The sequence below is a fragment of the Strigops habroptila genome, chromosome Z, assembly GCF_004027225.2.
Source record: "Strigops habroptila isolate Jane chromosome Z, bStrHab1.2.pri, whole genome shotgun sequence".
Classification (NCBI taxonomy): domain Eukaryota; kingdom Metazoa; phylum Chordata; class Aves; order Psittaciformes; family Psittacidae; genus Strigops; species Strigops habroptila.
Window position 1 is genome coordinate 17,301,185 of NC_044302.2, and position 24,760 is coordinate 17,325,944.

At 35.0% G+C, this 24,760-nt stretch overlaps 1 protein-coding gene across 8 annotated transcripts in view; it reads right to left on the reverse strand.

Moving 5' to 3' along the window:
- RPGRIP1L (RPGRIP1 like) overlaps positions 1-24,760 on the reverse strand; it is an 80,143-nt gene that overhangs the window by 23,743 nt on the left and 31,640 nt on the right. For 5 of the 8 annotated variants that reach the window (XM_030512875.1, XM_030512872.1, XM_030512876.1 and 2 more), the window contains 12 exons: positions 22,724-22,830; positions 22,444-22,494; positions 20,477-20,656; positions 19,741-19,858; positions 18,242-18,694; positions 16,423-16,574; positions 13,901-14,267; positions 10,998-11,212; positions 9,703-9,786; positions 8,335-8,403; positions 6,883-7,060; positions 5,746-5,843 (listed from right to left, as the gene is read on the reverse strand). In XM_030512875.1, the coding sequence (XP_030368735.1) occupies positions 5,746-5,843; positions 6,883-7,060; positions 8,335-8,403; positions 9,703-9,786; positions 10,998-11,212; positions 13,901-14,267; positions 16,423-16,574; positions 18,242-18,694; positions 19,741-19,858; positions 20,477-20,656; positions 22,444-22,494; positions 22,724-22,830 (2,072 nt within the window). Of the gene's footprint in view, positions 1-5,745; positions 5,844-6,882; positions 7,061-8,334; positions 8,404-9,702; positions 9,787-10,997; positions 11,213-13,900; positions 14,268-16,422; positions 16,575-17,415; positions 18,695-19,740; positions 19,859-20,476; positions 20,657-22,443; positions 22,495-22,723; positions 22,831-24,760 lie in introns of those variants that run through there. The other 3 variants (XM_030512877.1, XM_030512879.1, XR_003995160.1) reach the window with 3 other exon arrangements.

Genomic DNA, 24,760 nt, shown 5'->3' on the forward strand with positions numbered 1-24,760 from the left:
TGCCATTTTATCTAGTGCCATTTTATCTAGAGTCAAAATCCATCATTTTCAGAGCATGAATTCATCTTCAGTATCTTCAAAAGCATGAATTACTTGCCACAGCTTGAGACAATTCAATGATTAGATATTGCCTCTTCAGTGCAAATCCGTAACACATCCACCAATGCACTGATGTTTTTCAGAAAAGACAATTTCTAATTCAGTATAAAACACCAAACATTTTAGAAAATACAAAGTTCTTGAGGGGCATGAAGCTTTCCCACCACAACCATGACAACTATACATCTGAACTTAATGTCACATTTGCACTCTGCTCATAATGCACCTTTTGATCACTTGAATAATATACTTTCATCCCTTCAATGGCTTGACTCCCCCACCCTATCTGAAGAATAAATATAAAATTTTTCACTGTTTCTCCTAAAGTTGAATTGTTTTTAAAGACTTGGTTTTGCAACTTGCCTGTGACACTGCCTCAACAGCTTTTAAAGATAAAGTGTTTCTAGGGTGAATAAATTTAAAAAAAAAAAAAACAACAAAAAAACCAAAACCAAACCAAAAAAACCCAAAGAAGCAGATATATCTGGGGCTGTTTGCCAGGTGAGATACAAGCTTCCTTAACTCTGACTTTTATTTTTCTCTCCAAGAAGTGGGGAAGGCTACATAAGCAATATTGTTAGTCCTGAGCTAAGCTACACCCCTCTCAATTGCAGATTATCTCAAAGAGAAGACTTTATTTCTTACAGTGCTTAGACACCCACAATTGATTACACCAACAGACAAAATAAAAACCAAATACTAACCTTATCATATCTGAAAGCCAGTTAGTTACATTAGTACCAACTAGTTACAAAATTAAGTAGCTCAAATGCTTTGCAAACTTACAATTACCTTTCCTTTCAAAAGGAAGCATGATCCTTTAGTAAATAAGCATGAAAGAAGACTTCTCAATAAAGAGAAATACATACTCTGTATGGTTTTGGTATGCTAATATATGTCAACATTTAAGTGACATCAATAAGATGAAAAAAGTAGTGGTGGTATGTAAAAAATGTAAACAAAGACAAATATAATAGGATTTCTGCTTTTGTATATTCCTATGCATGCATTTTTCTGTGTGTAGATCAGACCTCTGGTTGGATTAAAAAAAAAAATAAATTTTTAAAATCTGTATTTGAAAGTTAATCCATTTAGAAAAAAAACTCGTCATACAGGAAGAAAGCAGAACAATCAGTGTGGCATTTTCATTTGTGAAGAGTGCATCTGTAGTGAAAAAAAATGTATCAAATTGCACATTTTTAATACAGCTGTCCTTTTTATTGAGAGATTTAATACTTAACATTTGATACCATCTGTTGTTCCCCTCTGCCAATACAGTATTGTGGGGGGACAATACAGACAGGCAAAAATGAATGGAGTTTGATTCTCTCTCATATTACCCCCAGTGTGAAAAAAATTATGCTTGGTGATAGATATCACAGTTAATCAAAACTCAAATTTAGTTTCAAATCCCATCCTTTGCTTTTTAGACCTCCAGTTCAAAAAAACCCTCCATTCTACTTGTAAAGTCACCATAACTTACCTCCACATCAGTGACCTCTTATAATCTCTTAAGTAAGCAATTGAGGAACATTCATATTCATAAACACAAAAAATATTACTAGCTAGGTTAAAAATGGCTCCTGTTGATGTTTTTCTTGCGGGCTTACGTACTCAGCCTTAAATCTGACTTTCTACTTAATTTAATATTCTGACTCATTAGTTTCATTTGTTATCTAATAAGTAGTGGGCTACATAATGACTTAAGATTCTGTTGTTTTGTATAACTTTAGAACCTGTGTTTGGGTTTTCTTAGTATTATTTCTCCCTCTTCTTTCAAGAAAAATGACTTGTAGTACATGCTTCTAAATACTACTTCAAAGTATATTTGACAAGTGCTAGAAGTTGTAAATCCACCATTCCAGTGTACTGCCTATTCAAACTAGACTCAGAATCATTTAGGTTGGAAAAGACCTTTAAGATCGAGTCCAACTGTAAACCTAACACTGCCCAGTCCACCACTAAACCATGATTTAACTAAGCAAGCCTTCACTTTCAGAGCAATTTTCCATTTGGCAATAAACAAATAGAAATGCCCTTGGTTAAATAAATATCTGTCTTCAAAACAAAGCATTGCTTTTCCTTTTTAACAGTTGTCATCTCAAACTTCATCAGTAGCAAAAGACAACTTAGGTCTTTCCTAGATTCTTCAAACTCCTCTTTTACTTTAGGTCCTGTCTAATAGTGACCATAATAGCAAACAATCGCCTTAAAGATGGAGAATGGCAAATGCTCCTTTATAATCTTAGGCCCATAGTAGTCTTTGAAAATACCAACTTGTTTTATTAAATGTGCCACTTCACCAGTTTCTTGTAGAAGAAGAAAAGCACAAAGCAACTAAGGTTAGATCTAGACAAGAGTCAGAGAATATGAAGGATTAGTATGTCTGGCAGAGTAAAATCAAGCCAACCCAGCAACACAGGGTAAAATTAAAAACCTAAAAACTTAGTTCTCTAAATTCAGATCACATATTCACAGAATAGGCCAGTTTAAGAAAAGCACCGAGCATGCAGAAATCTCCCTGAAGTACATGAAAAGTACTCAAATCCTGCAGAAAAAAAATGTAAAGAGAAATCAAGACAGCCAAAATTTAAAATTGCAACACAAATATTTTTCTTTTTTTTTTTCCCCAATGAATGCAGATACCTCATAGAAGGAAGTGCACTATTCAAGTAATTGTACAAAAAAGGCATAATAAAAGGAAAAATATTATTGCTTTGATATGCATCAGCTTTATGCTTTAAATCTTCTCACCTTTGCACAAACATGCTTCAATGACCAACAGAACCACAAGCAATTGGTATTGCTTTTTAATTGTGTTTAAGAGAAATTTTCATGTTGAAATTAATTTGACCCTGAGATCTTAATTTATGGGAACGGATAATGACAGTTTTCAGTACCTGCTATTTGTGCAAGGTAATGCACTCACAGTATCTACAACTAAAAAGGGAAATGTAAACACACCTATAGAAAAGATGGAACCACCACCAAATAAATAGTTTTTGCCAGTGATTGCCTTATACACATATTTTAAGACAACTTGGAAGCTGACAGCAGTAAATTTTATTGTGCTAATTGAATACTGTATTATCTCCTGTAAGGAGATAGCGTAGACATAGGGGTGAAAGGGAGCAGGGGATGGAAGAAAAAAGATTTTGGTTTATTTTTTAGGGTTTTTTTAAATATAAAGACCATGCCAAAGAAAATGCAAATTCCCAGTTTTGATGTCTATTTTGAGGATCTGAAACAAGGCTTTTAATCAATGTATTATACATCAAATTGATAATGTTAACTTCTGATTATTCAAATGTATGAAATATTCATAGAGAACTGTCCAAACTTTTAAATTTCTCAGACTTCTTTTCTCTATTAATTATCATGCCTGGAAGCTTTTTAGTAAAAGCAGCAGCCATCAGCCTGACTGAACCTGACAAGCTAGCAAGGCCCAATTACACTGGCACTCTGTGGCACTTTGATGTACTGGAAACGAAAAGAGATAGGGGCAAATTGTATAGCACATTATGTTAATGACTTGATTTAATCCAGCCACTAAACTTTATGTAGCCTGTTAAAAAAGATGCTAACACTAATTACACCACTTTGGAAAGGAAAGAAGGGGACAAGCATTTCATACCGACAAAGTGAAGCTCATAAATGTTGTAAATGAAATGAAACCAAATGAAGTAATCTATGATTAATTATACATCATAGACAAGAAGAAAAAAGAAAGAAGTGGTACAGCTAAGTACTGGAAAATCTGTTAGATACCCTTTATGATCAACATATCTAAGAAATAACCATGAACTGTCTAATTTGCAACATGCAAAAAAGGAACAGTATGATCTTAAGTGGCTTAAACAGTGTGGCATACAACTCAGATTTATATGATCATTAGCATAACGATCTCTAAAAATCACAAGTTTTATTTACAGTGTTTGATTGCCAGCAGTATATTTATCTCAAAAGATAAAAGGCAGAGATTTTTAATCTTAAAAAAATACAAATTCAATCATAACTTTCACGTTGTATTCTATAATTAACCCAAGATTTCAAATATAGCAATGCCTATTTTGACAATACAATTTGTATTGAACAAGCTGTCTTAATAGCTTATAGCTTTTGTTGTTGTATCTACCCTTCTTGAACATGCACTTTGTTACCAGAGAAACAGATCAATGGAGAGAAGTAGAAATTAATGAACTGAACTGAATTTACACTCAAAATCCTCTCAGAAGTGTTCTTAAATAATTTTGATAAAATAAAATACAGGATGATGAAAGATGTAGATCAACCGTATTATAGTTTGACTTAATGATCATGAGTAGAAGTCATTTTAGTTCTCAAAATTACACGTGAGATTTTTTTCAAGATTTTACATATAAGCAATGAATTCTATCTTCAAAAGTACCTTCTGTGTCTTACTGCAGCATATAAGTAACAGCTTTTTGAAATCCCTTTTACAACTTAAAAAAAAAGGTGCGATAATTCTCATATGAAACATTGCTTCATGTTGCTAGTTACTTTGTAAGATGTCACACAGCCTTGAAGAAAGGATTAAAAAAAAAAAAAAAAAAAAATCAAACTACCTCTAGGCTATCCAATTGCAGAACATTAAAGTTAAGACCGACATAACAGTACACCCCAGTCCTTTAAAAGAAGGCTAAGACAAAGCAGAGAAGTATTAACTGTTAGAATTTTAAGTGCTAGTTTCATATTTTCTAAGATTTCTCTGACAATGTTATATCTAAAAGTAGAAAATGTTCTTATTTTTTAGAGAACTATAGTATTGAAATATTACTCTAAATAAATTTTCCAAATTTGTATTATGCTGTGTTATTCTGTATATATGACTTTACACTCATCAATTGCTAGTTTTGAATAAGTCAAGAGAACATTATTACTGTACATGCCCACAAATAACAAGAGAGAAAAGTACACGTAAGTGACTGGATCCTGTACCTGTCCAAACTTTATTGAAAACGGATGTTCAGTTCTAAAACTGTTGGAAAGTCAGGAAAAAAAAAAAAAAAAAAAAAAAAAAAAAATCTATGTGGATGAACTAACAAACATATGCAAGGTTAATATGTTATTAACAACCCCAAGCTTATGCAATTGCCATTTCAACAACATTCAATCAAGTCAACATACTGGGACAAAGCACAGTGGGTAGCTAAGCATTACAGATTTACTACAGGCCCTGACAAGTGGTATTATCCTCCCTTTCCCCAGAAAGTACTGCAAGAAGCAGAAAAGCCCATTTCCCCACATGAAGGCAACAGGTAGAACTGAACAAGACTAAGCTCTTTAGACATTCATATTACAATAGTTAACTTTTGTTAGGGAGATTTTGTGCAGGACTAATATTTGACTTTGGATTGAAACTAATTAGAAATGTCTAATTCTAAATGTGTATGACAACAGATTTCCCCATTAGAAAAACACCTATACATCACATGCACAATATAGGCACATTAACATTTTTCTTTGTGAAAAGGTGTCTACTTGAAATGGAAACAGGAAAACACATTCATTGAAAATGCCTTAGAATCTAACCTTAGCTAGAAGCAAAGCTACTCTTAGAAGACATTAAGCTTAAAATATTTTTCTTAGACTTACCAAATAATTGCCATAAATACTCTGACTCACCTGTTTAATATTCTTGGATAGTGGACATGAAACAATACAGTCATCGCTGTCAGTTATTATTGATTCAATGGCATCATTTTCTTGTCTATCATCTTGATCTACAAAAATAGAATCAATAGAGTTAAATCCCCCTGTACTTGTAGTCCATCTGAGACTTGCTGAGAAACCTGACAGCAATACATTTGCTTTTCTAATAAATGAAGTGTAAGTGCCAGGCAAATCTTCTCTTCCTTGCAGAAGATTAACACTGGCAAATCAATGACTTTTACAGTCATCTAAACTGTATATTTTTCTGATTTGCTACAAAAAATAGCAATGTTTCCCAGATGAAAGTTGATGAGTGCAATGATAGAAGTCCTGTGATGAACTGAAGTATGAACAACAGTCAGCTTTATATAAGAATGTGGCCTGAATTTGCAGATTTCCTCTGACTACGTTTAACATTCTTCTTTACATGTGCATGGTGTACTTGTGGGGTTTTTTTCAAGTAGTTATAAACACAACAGGATTCAACATTATGTTTTTCCAATTTTTCTAATGAATTCTTATGTGGAAGCTGCAAATAACTGAACATAAAATTTTAGTATCTTGCTTGTGCTTCAAACTTGGTACTATTGACTTGGTTTATTTAAATGACAAACAGTTGAAGCTTGGACGTGGAACAGCATGACCCGGCTTTTATAATCTTTAAATAAATTTGCCTCTAACAACTTTATGTCACAGATGTGATAATACATAGTATCCCTCTCACTGTCTGAAAGGATTTCCGATATCAGCATTGGCTGTTATCTGCAGACAAAAGGAGAATATTCATTAAAATAGTCTCTAGAACAGCACAGTTCTAAGGGAGAATATAGACATTTAAAATAGAAGCCAGGTTTCCTTTAATATTTTATGAATCTAGGTCAGACACCAGATTTTTGCATTCAATTACAATACAGTTTCTATTTGGGAAGAAAATAACACCACCATATCCACCATCCAGCTTCAGCTATAAAGTACACCAGAATATAATTTCTGTCATGAAGCTTCTCATAATGAGGCAGCTTCCACTGCCAGTAAGAAATGCGTAAGAAAATTCAGAGACACAGATTTATTAAGAAAACACAGTTACTTTTTCATAAAAATGAATTCTACCTTCTGGTTCCAATTCTTCAGTTATTTCTGTCTCATCTCCAGAGGTAACTGAGCTTTGGTTGGCCAACTGCCCCTCTGACAGATGTGAGAGGTCGTCTTTTTCCTGTTGAATTTCTTCAGCTATCTCCTTCACCGTATCATCTGCTAGCCTTTTTTGTTTAACCTCATGTACCACATGCTATATAAAAATAGATAAACTTACAGTCTTTATAACACTCATGGAACAGTAAAAGTTACTGAAGTTCAAAACTTGAAGAGTTATGGCTCATATTCATTATACATAGCCTTTGAGCAATTATATTGCTTATGCAGTGCAGGAAACAATGAGAAGTTGTCAAATGCAGTAACAAATAATTGATACAGAAGACAAAATTCTCTAATGATGCGTATTTGTGAAAACATAACTATTATAATAATTTGGTGCCTGTCAAAATATATACAGACTGTTATATTTCCAGATTCATTTATATTTCAGCTCTTCCAGTCTACAAGACTCAGCCTAAAAAACTCAAACCAAAACAAACCACCACCACCTTACTCAGTTGGCAACTTTACAACTTAAGTTATACAGTATTTTCTATTTCAAAAGCAAACTGAAGTGATACAAAAGAGAACTGGCTTTGCTACAAAATGCAAACATATTGTCTAAGGTAACCTATCTTTAGTGCATAAATTATTCTGAAGTTATGTTATTCCCTCCTCTCTCTTTGAGTACAATTACATAGAATACTACCTCATTACAGACATGGCATCTTCCATGGAAATTTACTGGAGACCTATGCATTGTTTATTATCCAACAATTCTCCTCTTGGACTGAATTTTCCACACAGACACTGATGCCTCACTTCCCACGCCCAGAATCCATGAGAGAACTTTCAGCTGTTCACAGAACAGCCAGGTTTTCCAAAACTGGACCTGAAGAGTTATTTCTATTCTAACACATTTGGAGCCACACAAAGCAAAACAATGTTAACACACACTTATGAGCCTTATTCTATACATAAAGATTATCTTTGAAGTTTTCAAGCTGTAGAAAACTGGCTTTATGTCTCCTTTACGCTCCTCCTTGGCATAGATGATGTGTCAACACCAACTGTGTTTTAGGCAATGTTTGGCCATTCTTTTTAATTCCTTGAGTGCAATATTCCAAAGTTACTCCATTTCTTCTTCATTCTCCCCCCCCCCCCCCTCAGTATATAATGGTAATTTTGAGAGTAAAGACAAAATAAATTTCATCCAAACATTGAAGTTAGTAAGTAACGAGATTCCTCCCTTTCTAATGGCAAAAAAAGATTGTCATCACAAGGAATTACTTTTCACATTTCAGAGATGTTTTTGTGATCTTACTTTACAGTAGCTTGGTTTTTGATGCATGGCTGAAGAAATAACATACGCATGGAGTTCAAACCTGATGTATTATATAAACCCACAAAATCTGAATAATCTCATACCTCTGGAACACTTGGGACTCTTGAAGCCTCCATCTTCTGTGTAGGTTCCATGTTATTTTCAAGAGAGCCCTAAGTTATGGGTGAAATTAGGGGAAACCTTTACTATATAGTAGACAATTAACACACAAAAGTATAATTTTACAGGTGGAGAAGTGTTTTGACAAGAAATTCTGTCCTCCTTTGCTTTCCTGCATTAGCATTGGTGCTTCTATCCTCTGCTGTAACATCTACCTGCGAGGCTGGAAAATTCTTACAAGCTGTTCAGGCAAACCAAACCACTCATTCCACTTACTAGTGAGTCTGCTTTTCTGGAAACAACTATTTGCTTTGGCATGTGTCACATTAATATCCAAGAACTAGATTCTCTACTATTCAGAAAACAAACAGGAAAATGAAACAGACTGTTCCTGTCCAGTTTTAAATCTGTTGAACTTCTAATTCTCACACATCAGAGAAGCCACATCTATTTCATTATTCAGTTCTAACTGTACTTTTGCCTCTAACCAGGCAGTAAGGCTTGGATTTTTAAAGCATCTAGGGGAGCTGCCCACCCAGTAATGAAGATTTACTATGGAGACTGAGTAGCTGTTTCTCTCAGAAAATCCTAGTTTGTGAAAAAATTGTCCACCTTTGAGAAGTTACTGTTTGGACAGCTGAAGAGAAATATGTTGTGCGTTTAACTTTATGCCAAACATTGCATTTTTCCATATCTAAGCTCTCAAAAGATTTGATTTCACCAACATTTGACTTTATTATTATTATTTTTATTTAATAAATACAACAGATCTACTTAATTATATTTACAGTCTATACTGTATGGCTCAAAACAAAGTTCTAGTTGCAGTAAACTAAATGATAGCAGAACCACCTGTGAATTACAAACTGATGTTAGCATCGTTTTCATTGTGTGTGTAATCTCAGATGATGAACTGTGCCAAATTGTATGTCTCATTAGCACAACACTCAGTATCTGATCAGTTTGGATCAAGCTGGTTTCTTGAGCCATTTATATGTCCATGCATGTGGTACACTGTACAAAGACATTTTAATTATTAAGCCAGAGAGCTGAAAAACACAGTGCACAGACAGCTGATTTGTGCTATTAGAATCTGCCCTAGGTCTGTGGAAGTTGAAGCTTCTGAGCTGTGGAGGACACCAAGCAATTCTGAGAGAGTCACGCAAATATCCCTGTATTGTATCTCCCACCTATATGCAGTACTATGCTATCATTCATTGCCTGGCACATCTCAGTCTTGTGCTGCTAAAATAATTGAGTGTTCTCAATTATTAACTCTACAAATTGTTCACACTGAGACGTAAGTAGCTTTTCTTGCTTCAACATGCATGAGAAAAATACTTAAAACTTACTATCATCTGTTTTGTACTAAGATCCAGAAAAGATACTTTCTTCTCTGCTTGAGCTGCACGCTGCCTTCGTTTGGGTGTTGGTTTCTGTAATAAAATAAATATAGCTGAAGACCATTTATTGCCATGTTCTAACCATCTTATTTTACAGATGGTTAGAAATAAATCTTGCGGAACCTCAAATTTTCTCAAAGCCAAATCTAACTGCACTAAATTCAATTCTAAACAGGTAAGATGACGTAGATGCTGTTTGAATAAGCAAAAACTCTACAACTGGAGATACCTTTCAGAATTCAGCCAGAAATGGATTTAAAACTCTACCGAGCACCTATGGAACGCAGTATGAGTTCCAGGTAAGATATAATTGTAGGACTCAAATCAGTGGTATCATATATGTGGTAGAACGATTTATTATTAACCTTAAGGAGTGCTTGATTTCTTTTCTTGTGTAGGCTTAGTGTATCTTTGACACCTTTCCTTATGCCACTCCCCTTGGAGAATTTTAACACAGAAACAGAAACAAGACTGTTAATAGTCTCAAAATTAAAAAAAGGATCCAGAACTAGTTCTGTCATATTATAATACAAACGCAAAAATAATAAAGTGATTTATTACTCTTCATGCTTTACTTTTTAATGTAGAGACTATCCTCCATTTCCACCGACTTTTATGCACACACACACACACAAAAATCTTTACAGTACTTTTAATTTATGAGTGATTTTTAAGAAGCTATTTGGTATGTTAGCACCGTGCTCCAGATGCCAGAATAACAAAGAATGTGGTGCAGATACACCTATGTATCTGTACATATGGCTTGGGTCTGGCCGCTTAAGAATTCTTTTGGCTCAAAGCTACTCCAGCTGACTGGGTTCTGTCTGAGCTTCTAGGACACCACAGAAAAAATAGCTGATTTCATGACTGTCATAAATTTCAACCATACCCCTGAAGTCACACAAGCACGTGACTACATTTTATGCAGGACATCTACATTGGAAAGAGAATTAATAAGCACTAAATTTAAAGGGAAGACATTTAATGGCGGTTGTATCTCCTCCCTTCTCCCCCCACCCTTTTGCTAATCAGCTATCTACCAGTATAAAAGACTTTAGAAAGTTTTGGACACAAGAATGATTTTACTTCCCAAAGGAAGTCAAAGATGGTAGTTATACAAGTATTTTTGGTACGTATTTATTTTACAGTAAGGACAAATCCTGGCCACTGGGGAAGAACTAAATGACCTGCTGTAACAGGTCTTTTATATCTCTTAACTTCTGTGAGTTTGTTAAATTACTTACTGTCACCAATGAAGTAACAGAAGGAGACGGGACTGAAGTCTGAGTTTTTTCCTCAGCTAGTAATTTAGTTGCCATTGATTTCTCATTTTGAATGTAATTTCCTAAGTCTGCAGCCATTGTTAATCCACTTGGCGGTAGGTAGACATGTTTCCATTTTAATTCAACTGTGATGGTACCAGCAGCATGTCTTTCAGAATCTGTTAGTTCAAAAATACCTGAGAACAAAATGTAAATATCTTGTCTAAATTATCTTATTCTATACCTATACAAGAAAATGCAACGCAAAAATGAATGAGATTCAGGAATTAAGTAACTTAAGGGTCTTAATTTTAGAAGCCAATAGTGTCAAAATGCCTAATATAACACTGTGGACATTCAAGATACAGAATTTAAAAGGGACTGGATTAGTGCGTTAGTTCAAGATGTCCTGTAGGTTTCTCAGATAATCCAATACCAGATTATATTCTTATTGACATCTTTCAAAAAAATCTAACTAAAACATTTCCATCTTTTACAAACTTTTGTCAAAGAAAATACAAGTTTTAAAAATCTGTGAGTAGCTAAACCTATCAAAGAAGAAACACTAAATTCACTTACAGATTTTCTCCTATTCTCCATTTACATGGAACAATTGTAGAACCATATGTTTAAATTATCTTATAGTTGACAATAAAATAATTAGGCAGCTTTTATATTGTAAACACTGTAGTAACTGATATCAACTTGCAGGGAGCAGCTGATGCACTGGAGGCAGAGCTGCTATTCACACTGTAGAAAAATGTAGAAACCTCATGAAATTCGACAAAGCCAAATGCAAAATCCTGCATCAGCCCAGGAGCAGCCTCAAACAGCAGCACAGGCTGAGGGCTGACTGGCCACATGCAGCCTTGCAAACTAAGAGCTGGTCCTTTTTGACAAATATAAGTCAGTGAAGATAAGTCTTTGCAGCAAAGGATGCCAACTACACCCTGGCCTGTATTAGTAAAAAGACAGTCAAGCAGGTCCAGGGGTTTCATAATTTCTCTCCAATACCTATGAGATGGCACTTGGAATACCATGTCCAGTTTTGACCTCTCCAGTACAAGACATTGGCATTCTGGAGCAGGTCCAGTGGAGGGCTGCAGAGAGCTTCAGGGCACTGGAGCACGTGACACAGAAAAGGCTTAAAGAAGTGATCTGCTCAATCTTTAGAAGAGGAAGCTCAGTGGGGATCTTACGGCCACCTAATAGCGGAGTGATGAAAGGACAGAACCAGAGGTGCACAGCAGGAGGAGTATAGCCTACAGACACAAGTTGGAATATGGGAAATCCCATCTCTGCTAGATAAAAGTATTTGATATGAGGGTGATCAAACATAATTGATTAGCAATTAAATGCAGTCAATGCTAGACTGATACATCATTCCAATTATAATTATTTATCAAATCATAATTATTCCATACCTGGGCCAGTACAGAGAACAAAAGAGGGACTTAAAAAACTTTCTTAGGACCACGATAAATGAATGTTTGGACACAGGTTCTTTTGATTATGTTAAAAACATAAAAAATTAAAAAAAAAAAAAATCCACAATTTAAAAAATTGTGGATTTTAAAGAAAACATTCACTCTTTTCTCTTAAATCTCAGAAAATGTCAAGAGGGGAAAAAAATCCTATTATTACAATCCACTCTGTAAGGTACAGATTGGACTTTAGTTAATGGATAAATCACAAAACCAAACACCACTTTAAAGTTTGAGTTAAAATGCAACAATACTGGAACATTCTGTTAGTATTGTCTTAGTAAACAAGAGATATTAGAATTTTTTTCTCTCCCTGGCTCTTCTATTTCTCTAACATTTGAAGTTTAATGTTTATATTAAAAAAATCATTCATCAGTTCCAGAGCTCTGACAATGACTTTTCACTAGCCATGACTTAAGTAACACTGAGATACAAAATTTACTTCCAGGATCCCATTGGAGTTAAAATTCTGTCAGACAACGATACAGATTTATAGAATCACTGAGGTTGGAAATGACCTCTCAGATCATGAAATCCAACTGTAAACATAACACTGCTAAGTCCGCCACTAAACCATGTCCCCACGTGGCACATCTACATGTCTTTTAAATACTTCCAGGGATGGTCACTCCACCACTTCCCTGGGCAGCCTGTTCCAGTGCTTGACAACCCTTTCAGGGAAGAGGTTTTTCCTAATATTCAGCCTAAACCTTCCCTGGCAAAACTTGAGGCTGTTTCCTCTCATCATATCACTTGTTACTTGGGAAGAGAGAACAACAAAAAAGAAACATCCTTTCAGGGAGTTGTAGAGCGCAAAAAGGTTCCCCCCTCAGCCTCTTTTTCTCCAGATTAAACAACACCAGCTCTGTCAGGCGCTCCTCATAAGACTTGTGCTCCAGGCCCTTCAGCAGCTTTGCTGCTCTTCTTTGGACATGCTCCAGCACCTCTGTGTCTTTCTTGGGAGTCAATGGCCCCAAACTGAACACAGTATTTGAGGTGCGGCCTCACCAGTGCCAAGTACAGGAAGATTATTACTTCCCTTGTCTTGCTGGCCACACTATTTCTGATACAAGCCAGAATGCTGTTGGCCTTCTTGGCCACCTGGGCACAAGCTGGCTCATATTCAATGGCCATCAATCAGCACCTCCAGGTCCTTTTCCACTTGACAGCTTTCCAGCTACTCTTCCCCAAGCCTGTAGCATTACATGGGGTTGTTGTGGCCCAAGTGCAGGACCCGGCACTTTGCCTTGTTGAACCTCATACAACTAGCCTTGGCCCATGGATCCAGCCTGTCCAGATCGCTCTGCAGAGCCTTTCTTTAGTTTGATTCTTAAAGAGATTTAAAGAGATATAAAAGAGGATGTAAAGATTTTGTTAAGTTTAAAGAGGTCTAATTCTTACCTGAGATAGATCTGTCATGTGCTAAAGAAATAAGAGGCACGTTGGCTTTCCCTACATAAGCACCTTCGTCCGTTTCACCATCATCAAATACATAAAAGGTTACGGATTCTGATTTTAGGTACTGGTCTAAATCTGCATTCATTGGCACTTGGAAACACATATGGTCATCTATTTGTGGGTTGCTGTTGCTAGCAATGATGGGAGTATCATGGTCTGCAAAATCAAAGAACTTGTAGACAACATAAGGATTTGGCTGAAGATGTTTTTTTCGGGACTGTAGATTGTTACAACATTTTATTGTAATGTGGAGTTCATTTAAATTGCCATCTGTTGAAGTGCTGACTTGGGCAGTTCTGAGTATCTGCTGCTTTAAATGAAAAAGAAGTTAAATTAAAACCATTAGAATTCTTATGCTGGTGAACTCTAAGAACTATATAAATAGAACAAATGACATTATTTCAACAACACTCCAACTACTGTTTAATTTTATATGTCAAAATATTACTTGTTCTATAAATTCAGCGACATCTCTTGGGTTGTTGGTATAAGGAAATATGAGGTTAATCCTTTCAGGTCTGTGATTGTTTGCTTTATTCTTCTAAAGTTTTATGATCTACTTGTCATTTGATTATCTACAAAGCAGTGAAGACCCCAGTTTTAAGAGTGATTCATATCTAGTGCCACTTTAAAGTGAAGGATTCTGACCTTGACAGTTATTCTGTGTCAAGAAATTTTTATATCTGTAGCCCCTTTTATATATGTACACTTTTCAATAATTAAAATTGCACTGCAGATTCCTCTGGTTTTTATTTCCTCCCAAATCTTTACCTACATAAACTATTTAGAAAAACTAGAAATGAGCATATGAAGAGTAATAATAAGTGTTTGAGGTAAACTAAAAAAAACCAATGAGATAACGGTTTTTTTGAACTACCTACCAGCATGACTTGTACATACTGGAACCCATAGTTGGCAAACTGAGAAATTCATTTTAATAAAGAAGAAAACAAACAATATAACTATCTTAAATGAGTAATCCCCATCTATATCTCAAAAGGCTCTCCTTTTTTACTGTACTATATCACAGTTATTTTCATTAACTGTACATAATTATCTTGCTTGTGAAGCCAGAGTTCTGTCTGGTGTAAGGGGAACCATGTATCAACTTGATTTTGTGTAATAAAATGTTAAATATTTAGATTAAATAATCCACACTGAAACAGCTAATGTGAAAGCCAAACATGACAGTTTGCAACTTTAAGACTACTATTTCTGGCTACATACAGCACTGGGGAAGAAAAATTATAGCAGTTTATGTACAGTTCATGTTACCATGATTTCTGCTGCTATACAGGACAGAAAACCTTTTATGTATGTTTAACTAGTGAAAGGTTAAATTTTGGAACACATAACTGAAGGTACTTTTGCAGCTGCAGACTGACAGAACCCTTACTATAATGTAACCATCTGCTATAGCTATATAACTTCTAGTTTCCACCATGAAACATTTCTGAAAAGAGCGGTGTTTCAAACAGTTCTATAGAAGATGTTACTTTCTGCCATTTTTCCTATTTTATTTTCTCCCATATAATCCATATATTTCAGTTGCCATGTTTGAATTTGCAATTTTACATTAATTACAATAAAATGTGCTATTCCACATGCCTTACCTTTCAACTGTGTTTGGGTTAGCAACACAGCTAGAAATAACATAACCAAAAATATAGAAAACTAAACCACCAAATTTGGCATTTAACAAGAGCCAGATTTTGTAAGTTGCTTAAAATACCTTTGATTCTTTTAAAAATCAGATTTAAAGCAAATGTTACAAAGTTATTAAACATGAAGTTATTCTGAAATTGCCTACACTGACCTTTAAGAGAATTCATACACTGAACATACTTCTCAGATTACACCATGGAATCCATTGAGATAGTATTATAATATAAATTTACATTATGGAATAATATAAAACATTAAAGTTACTCCAGACTTACAGTAATGTAAAAACCTATAGGCAAAAAAAAAATAATTGCCCATTAGAAACTAGACTTTTTCAATTCCTACATTTCAACCTGATTGTTTTCATTTCTTAAACAATTGCTAAAGATTTCTGAAAGTCCCTTCTTTTTCTGCTGTGACTTTTAAACATGATTATACAGTGCATTTTACATATGCATTATACAGTGCATATTATCAAAATTCTCTTCATTATTCGGCTTAAAAAAAAAAGCTGATCTGGCACCCAGCTTGTTTAACATTCATCACTATTGAGCTAGAACAAAATGCTAACAAAATCTGGCACTTGTAGGTTAAAGAAATTTAATATAATAACTTCAAATATTCTAGTGAAAATTTTAATTTCCTAGTGAATGTCATTCCACTGCTATAGATACTTCACAGTTCAAAAACCTTTAACTTTTGTCAACCTCGAACGTATGAAGACTTAAACTATTTGAAATGAAAAAGTAATATTCAACAGCTTATTCTACCAAAACTATGAAGTTCAAACCCATACTTACCTGGGATGGCTGTTCACATTCCCTAAAACTGGCGGTTAAATACCCCAAGGCCTTTGACCTCTCTTTGTAGAGACTAATAGCTTGATCCATAGGAATTCGTAACCTAATCCAGTATTCTACGGTACCGTAATTTTGAATGTTTCCTTTGACTCCTAAGGAATAAACATATACATGATTGCATTGATTTTCTTTTCAACGTTAAAGTCCTTAAGTCAAAAGCTAGGAAACACCACAAACTGAGGATTAGTTACCTCACCACTATGTATTATGACAGCATTTGTGACATGAGATATGCACAGTTCATGTTAGGAACAGAAACAACACTTCCTTGGGCTCTACGTATCTGATAGAAAACTGACACACAGCCATTTTTTCGCATTGTAATCCGCAAGATTTACTGCCCAAGTCATAGACTCAAGTTCTTTATTTTAATCTCTATAAAGCAAATAAAGGTTAGGACAGTTTTGTATGTCAACTGTTGGAAATGTCCTATAAAAGTGGTATGCAGTTTAAATCATTGGCAAAATATCACTTTAAAATGGCTTATTGAACCAAATTTTGACAGAAGTGGGCAGTCAGAGATCTCTGCACAGACTGATCTGACAAAATACTTCTAAAAGAAAAAGTAAGCAGCATAGAATATTAAATACTTCTTAAAAAAAAGGCTTGTCCAGATTATGTTAAAATTCTTTAAAACAATGAATTAAAGGAAAAAAATGCACAGAACAAAAACCAACACCTCCAGAGATGATGCTCCTGTATGAAGTATTATTAACTGTAATCACCATCATTTCCACCTTTTTGATGCCTTACGACTATAATATGAAGACCTCTGACTTACCACTTTAAATGACAACCACTGTAACCATTTCTTCCTTTACTTACTGATAAGGAATGAAGGAATGTATTTATGACATGTGGACCAGATATAAGGCACTGATGTTTGATAGTCTTATAATTCAGAAATGGTTATGTTTTGGTTTTTTGTTGTTCTTTTGTTTGCTTAGTGTATATCCTGCTAGAGAAATTGCACACCAAAAGTAGAATAATTCAATTTCACTTAAACATATTACAAGTCTTACTGAAATTACTGTATGTTTCACAGTTGAATTAAGTGGGGACCCCTTAATTTAGTACTGGTAACAGTCTCAGAGGATGAAAGAAACTTGAGTTAAACAACTAAAACACAATTAACAATATATAAAATAATAAAGCTAAATTAAAAAGAGTATCAGTCTAATTTTAAAATATCTTCTCTAGAGTATTCATAGAGAAATTCTAACACATGAGTAGTACTACAATGCAATCAAGTACAAAGCTCTACCAACTACTTTTCTCCATGTTGTTTTTGTATAATTTTGTTGAGTAAGGTCATGCTATCTTTTATTAAAATTCTTAACATGTGTAAAGAATTTAATACATTCTTTACATGTTGTAATCCTTTGCAAGTAACATTTATATAAGACAAAGAATCACTTGCTATTTTCAGACAAGATTTTCTAATGCCATTTCCAGCACGTCACAAACTTGTAACATCACATACTTCAGGATCACTACATTAACACCACCTTTGTCCTCAGCCATTGTGGGCAAAACTGCACCTGTCAGAGCTTTCCCACAGCTGTGGGCAAAATCACCAGAACATGCTGCACATCCAACAGGAAATATCATGTTGTTGTTGAAACTCTTTTATTTTTCCTTTTGAAATAGTAAAACATGAATGCATGTTACTCGTTACTTAATATGTACTCAGTACTTAAATACATGTTATTTGTCACAACACTGCATCAAGAAGGGTATTTTTTGATATGTTAATTACCAATTAAATTCGCTGTGCTGTAGATCTTCCCATTGTTTTCCAAGACTTCATGGAGCTTTAGTTGACAGGCAGCAATTGTTTCATAATCTGTGCCATATGCATAATGAACCTCAAATGTGATGCTGTTTTGCTGTATATAGTGCAAAAAGCAGTCATCAGCCTTCACGAGGTACTGAGAAGTGAAGTCATATGATGGGGTATGCCCATAAACTATTGGGGTTGCCTGAAGTTCGAAGTCATAGAATGCGTAAGTACAAAAAGTTGCAGGTTCACAGACACCAAAAGCCTGCATAACTGCAGAAGAGAAGATCACTTTGCTGATATGAATTTCAAAAAGGTTCTCTCCTCTTTGTAAATATAAAGTTTCATCAAACTCATCGACCGGATCACCTGGCAATACTTCTGGTTTGGATTTATATGGTTTTGTACCATAGACGATATCTCCTAGTTGGGCTGCAACATATAAAACAAAATAGAGCTACAACATGACCATCTTGTTTAAAAATCAAGTATAGTTAATGACTGAATAAAGAGGAAAAAAGCATAATCCAATTTATTAACAATGTTACTTTCTTACAGGCGTTGCCAAAAAAGTAATTACACATTTAAAGTCATACGTCTAGTGCTCATTTAGCACACTGACAAGAACCAAGAATACCTCCACAATGGAGCTGCTTCAATAAAAATAGACACAGGCCCCTAACAATTATCATCAGATTACTAGGGAGTTAACAAGCAAAAATTCAGAAGTCTCATGCAATGATCCAAATAAGTATCACTATGCAAATGCATAAAGAGACTAAAGAGATGTATTTTGGTAGGGTTGAACTAAATTTGGCAGGGGAAGAATACATTTGACCTCTATCCTCCGTAATATCCTGAGTGGACAGAATTATCAGCAAAGACCTTTACTTGTTGTCCAGCCTCAGAGGCGGTAAACAGTGAACAAACCAAAATACATGCCTACAGAACTGGGACACAAATCATCATGCAGTTCTTTGGCACAGGGGATGCAACTTGGAGAGAAAACATGGGGGTTTGCAAGGTACCCTATTTCAGGCTTTCTATGCACCTTTTACACACTGAAGTCATTAAAACAACATTTTAAATTCATCAGATTGAAATATTTCATTGGTATATTATACCATGACTTTGAGATTTTTAGCAACATATGAAATGATTATGTAATGACAGGACAGCAAAATAAAAGGTTGACCATAAATGTCCATTTAAAAAAAAAATAAAATCTCAGTTTGGTAGTTTCATTCTTATTCATCAATAGCTACAGCATAAACTGCTTTGTTGCATTTTGTTTGATTAATAACTTCATCATTTAAGTCAATGACACAAAACACAGATAATTTTCCATGAAAGAACTGACCTTTTACTACTTTTAAGAATAGAAAAATGTTTCAACTGAAGAAGAAATTTACAACAATAATTTGCAAGACATGAAATATATATAAAAAAACATAGAGAAGAATGTACTTGGAAAATACCTTCTAGTTTTCTGATGCGTGCAGCTCTAATATCAAGAAGATGGACATACTGTTCCAGTTTTACCTCATAGTCTTTTTGTAGACTTTCCATCTTTTGTGTCACTGCTTCTACTTCATCCTGAAAAAAATTTGCATGTAAAAAGGACTTTTGAGGCTTGTCTGCACTAATGCTGCACATGCTTTCACCTACAGGTTAAAATACAGTTAGATTTGAGAAAAGAACATTTAAAGTACACAAAAATAGCAGCAATTTTTAATTCAGTAATACAATACAGACATAAGTTGAAATTGCAGCTAAATCTAAAAACATTATTATGAAAAACAGACTAGTTATGCTTTCAGAACAATGCTCCTAAGAAGTTTTTTCAATGATTTGGTTATTTTAAACTTGCAAAGTAAGATCTGTAATTACCCAGCACAGGAGAGTAAAAGCAGGGTGTTGTGGAAAAGGAAGCTTATTTGACAAGTACACTTACTTTTTCCTTGTGAGGACCTGATAAGAGCTCAGAGATAATCCCCAGAAGGGGCTCTGATCAGGGTGGGTTAAAAGACTAAAGTAATTTGGATCTCATGCTTTTAACAATGCTTTCAAAACCAGCAAATGTTATGTTAGGTTATCTATAAACAGAGTGGCTCTGTTGCTGAATTTGCAAGTCTTAATTATGAGAAGTTTTAGAGCTCCAAATGTTAAAATGTTATCATCCGGTTATTTTCCACTGTGAGCAGAATTTAATACCTGGTAATCTTTGTTAATTTTGTGCTGCAGAATTAACATATTTCTTGTCTTTTCCAGTTCTTGCACTGTTTCCACGTGTGTTAATTGCAGCTCCCGCATGGAATGCTCTAAATCTTTGTGGTTATCATCTTCTACTTTTTCCAAAAACACAAGGTCCCCATTTTGCTGCTGCTTTTGAGCCTGGAGCAAATTAAAAAAATTACTAACACACATTTTTGCAAATATATTTGGATGTATTTGTGTTTGGTTAAATGTAACACTGGGATATAGTTTTGGAAGAACAATAAAACAGTAAGCATAACTTGGTAAATCTTGAGCATGTGGTAACGCAAAAAACCACGAATGAGGTAGACCAGCATCAGGACTGTATTCTGTAATGTCATTTTGTGATTATCAGGAATCAATTAACACGTATGAGATATTCAGAAGCAATCACTCCTGTCTATCCAGTGAAAATACGAACCCCTTAATATATATGCCTTTTATATAATTAATAATCCTGCTTCAGTGAATGTACAAAACCTGTTATTATTCTCAAGTCTACATTGTTTCTGTTATTAGTATTGGAGTTTTAATTTTCATCTGGGTTGTTTGTTTTTGGGATTTGTTTGTTTTACTTTCTTTTGTTCGTTATCTTTACGGAATTATCCTTTGCATTTCAGTAGCAGAAAAAGATACCATTTATAGTAAACACTTGCTCAAGAAAATAAATCCTAAGCCCCTGGAACAGTGGAAACTTAATGCACACTTATTTTTTCACTGATTTCTTGCCGTCATCCCCACTTCATTTTCAATTTGTACATGAGAAAAAAATAGAACATTTTCTGGCTATTTTTGGTTTTCTGTTTTAATAAACAAAGTTGCTAAGTATTGCTGTATTGCATTTTACAACTTTCATGCTTACAGTATGCCCCATAAATTAGTAATAATTAAGAAAGAATTAATAAAGAAAGATATTTTTTAATAAACATTATAGGAAGAACAAGCTGGTGTGATAAGTCATTTAACTGGAAAAGAGAGGGTTTTTTTTCAAAAAAATGCTTGTGGATCTGGTTTCATTATAACATCAAAAGTTAATTAATTATCTACATAAATCTAGGTCTCATCCTGGCAGTTTTTTCATCTTCCCTTCTGCTTCACTGTAATTGAAAAATTACAAAAGCACACTTATTAGCTTGAAGCATTAACTACTGAAAGACTGTCGTGGTTCGAGCCCAGCCGGTAACTCGGAACCACGCAGCCGCCCGCTCACTCCCCCCCTTCTTCCTCCCCCTGCTCCCGGAGGGAGGAAGAATCGAAAGAATCGAAAGAATGTAACTCCCAGGGGTTGAGACAAGAGCAGTCCAGTAACTAAGGTATAATACAAAACCACTGCTGCTACCACCAATAATAATAATGATTAGTGAAATAACAAGGGGAGAGGATACAATTGCTCACCACCCGCCGACCGATACCCAGCCCGACCCGAGCAGTGATCTGGGCCTTCCGGGTAACTCCCCTCGGTTTATATACTGGGCATGACGTGCTGTGGTATGGAATACCTCTTTGGCTAGTTTGGGTCAGGTGTCCTGTCTGTGTTTCCTCCCGGCTTCCCCTCCTCCCTGGCAAAGCATGAGACTGAGAAAATCCTTGGTCAGAGTAAACATTACTTAGCAACAACTAAAAACATCAGTGTTACCAGCGTTGTTCCAAGGCTGAAAGTTAAAAAACACGGCACTGCACCAGCTAATAAGGAGAAAAATGACTGCTATAGCTGAACCCAGGACAAAGATGCACAAATAATGCAACCCTTGAAAATCCTAGCCATTGTGTAGAAAACACGTAATGTAATGCTCAACCAAGGGTTTAAAAAAAAGGAAAAAAAGAACTAGTGCAAAATATAGAGAATCATACAACGGTTTGGGATGGAAGGGACCTTAAAGATCACCTAGTTCCAACCCCCTATATGCTCATTCTTTGTTAGGTACCTTTATATGCAAGAGGGCTTCACCGAGTTCTGCCACATCAATATCACTTTCCTGAAACAGAAATACTTAATGAAAAGGTGTTACCAGATGTGAATGGATATTGAAAGAATACGTTCAGAATAACAAGATGCATTCCCACTAGACATGACATTTTGCTTGATATCATGAATAAACAAACACTTATATTTCTGTATTCTTTTACTTTCAAGAAGTATTTGTGCTATGCATAAAATATATGATGGGGTTTTTTGCTCATATTCTACACAGAGATAGAGTTCACCTTGGTCAAAAACTTCATGCGATTTTTCAGTTCATCTAGCTGTTGCTTATGTTCCAGGTAGCGTAACTGCAGGTCTTTGTTCTCTTGCATCAGCTTTTCCTTTTGGTCTTCATGTCAAAAAAAAAGAACAAAATATTTTACTTAATTCAACATAATTATAAAAATGATAAACTTACTTTTTGATATTAATTACTGCATGAATTTTTAATTTTTAAATGTAGAAATGAATTTATTTTGTATAGGGAAATCTTTAGTATTAACAAAGACAGGCATAGAAAACTACTTCCCTTTGATCTGGTACAGGTGTATGTATTAAATAAAAAGCAAAACATTCTTACTTTCATTAAAAGGGAACCTACAGTGTGAAAAATCTACACTTTGTGTATTTCTAAATAGAAAGATATGCCCAGCTGAGTACAGCTTCTTGTTTTGGAGGGAGGGAGGGAAGAGGGAAGTAGAGAGAATATAAAACTTTGTCAATCTGAATGACTAAACACCATTAAACTTATCAGTAGAGGGTTACACAGATTCTACACAAGTACCCACTCATGCATAGCTACATCCACAATGATTGCTCAGTAAGACATGAGAAAAAACTTAAGGATTAGGTGAAATAATTGAGTTGTAACAACATACCTTCCTTCATATGAAAAAGTTTTAAAAGCAAGCTTTTCTCAAAATCATTGAGGTTTCTAAGAAACAAAAGTACTCTCTCACTCTTCTCCCTGGCCAAACTCCTTATTCTCTTGATAACAAAGTTTTTTGCTCCTTCCATTTCTTTCCTGTGCTTATTTGAAAGTCTCAAAGTTATATTCTCATACCACGTATTTAACTACTATGAACTCATATTTTAGATTAGAATGATGTAAATGTTAACTGTCAACCTGAGGTGCAAGTATTTGCCTTTGTAATTCCCATCTGCACTTGTGGGATTTAAGAATCTATCCTACTGCTTTCAACCAAATAGTCCACAGTATCTTTTTAATGCTGGAATCTTTTCTGTTGACCCTCAGGGCATGATGCACAACTTAATTATTTTTACAGAGTAGCTTTGCAGTTTAGAGGCTTAAACTCAGCAGGAAACAGGTGGTCCAGACACCAGCCTCAAGGGTTTTGAAATGTTTAAAAAACTGACATCAGAGTAGTTTTAATTTTGCAGTTTATACATTAAATGACATCTTCACTAAAAATGAATCATCTGTAATGCCACTGCTCCTATACACAGTAGCCTGACTTGTACATGTGTTGGGACCCCACAAGAGCCACTTTCAATTCAAACACATCATCGCCAGTAAGGTTTTAATTCTCTGCAGTTATGAGGAAAATGCAAAGCATTTGCGCAATTGAGAAGAAAACATAATTAAAACCACTAAAGGCTAAAAATTCACAAGTGAATAAGAAAACAGTTGCCTTGTGAATGGGCAGAGAAGGGAGGCCTTCCTAAAAGATGGTGAAACACTTACTAGCAATTGAGTCTTCTGGACTCATCCAAACAATTCACCCAAAAGACCTACGTCAGTTGGGAGGTCTCCCACAGAGAAAAAGGGCCCCTCATACTGATGTTTCTTTTCCCTATATTATAAACTGAGATCTGAACTGGCACTTTTTCCAGGGATAAGGAGGCAAAATATCCCTTCTCAAGGTCTTCTATCTGATTATCATGAATTTTCTGACAACAGCAGCAAGCTCATTCCACTCTTTTTGTGACATGAACCCCAGTGAAGTTTTTGCATTCATTTTTAATATTCATTCACACTTGCTGCTTAAAAAGTTAACTTCAAGCCTCTAAATGGAAAGGAAATGAGCTTTTGTTGAAATCAAGGCAATTTCAACAACTTGTTGAACCAAAAAGGGCCAATCTGTCAATGGCACAGCTCAGGCTACCTTAGCACTGTCCATGTTGCCTCTCCAGATTCTCAACAGGCTGCATTTCTATGATCCTAATGAAAGGTATAAACGCAAGACATACAAGGAAAGAGGCAGGAGGAAAGGGAGTACTTCAGCAATAGCCTTTATGGAACAGAAGTGACAGGAATG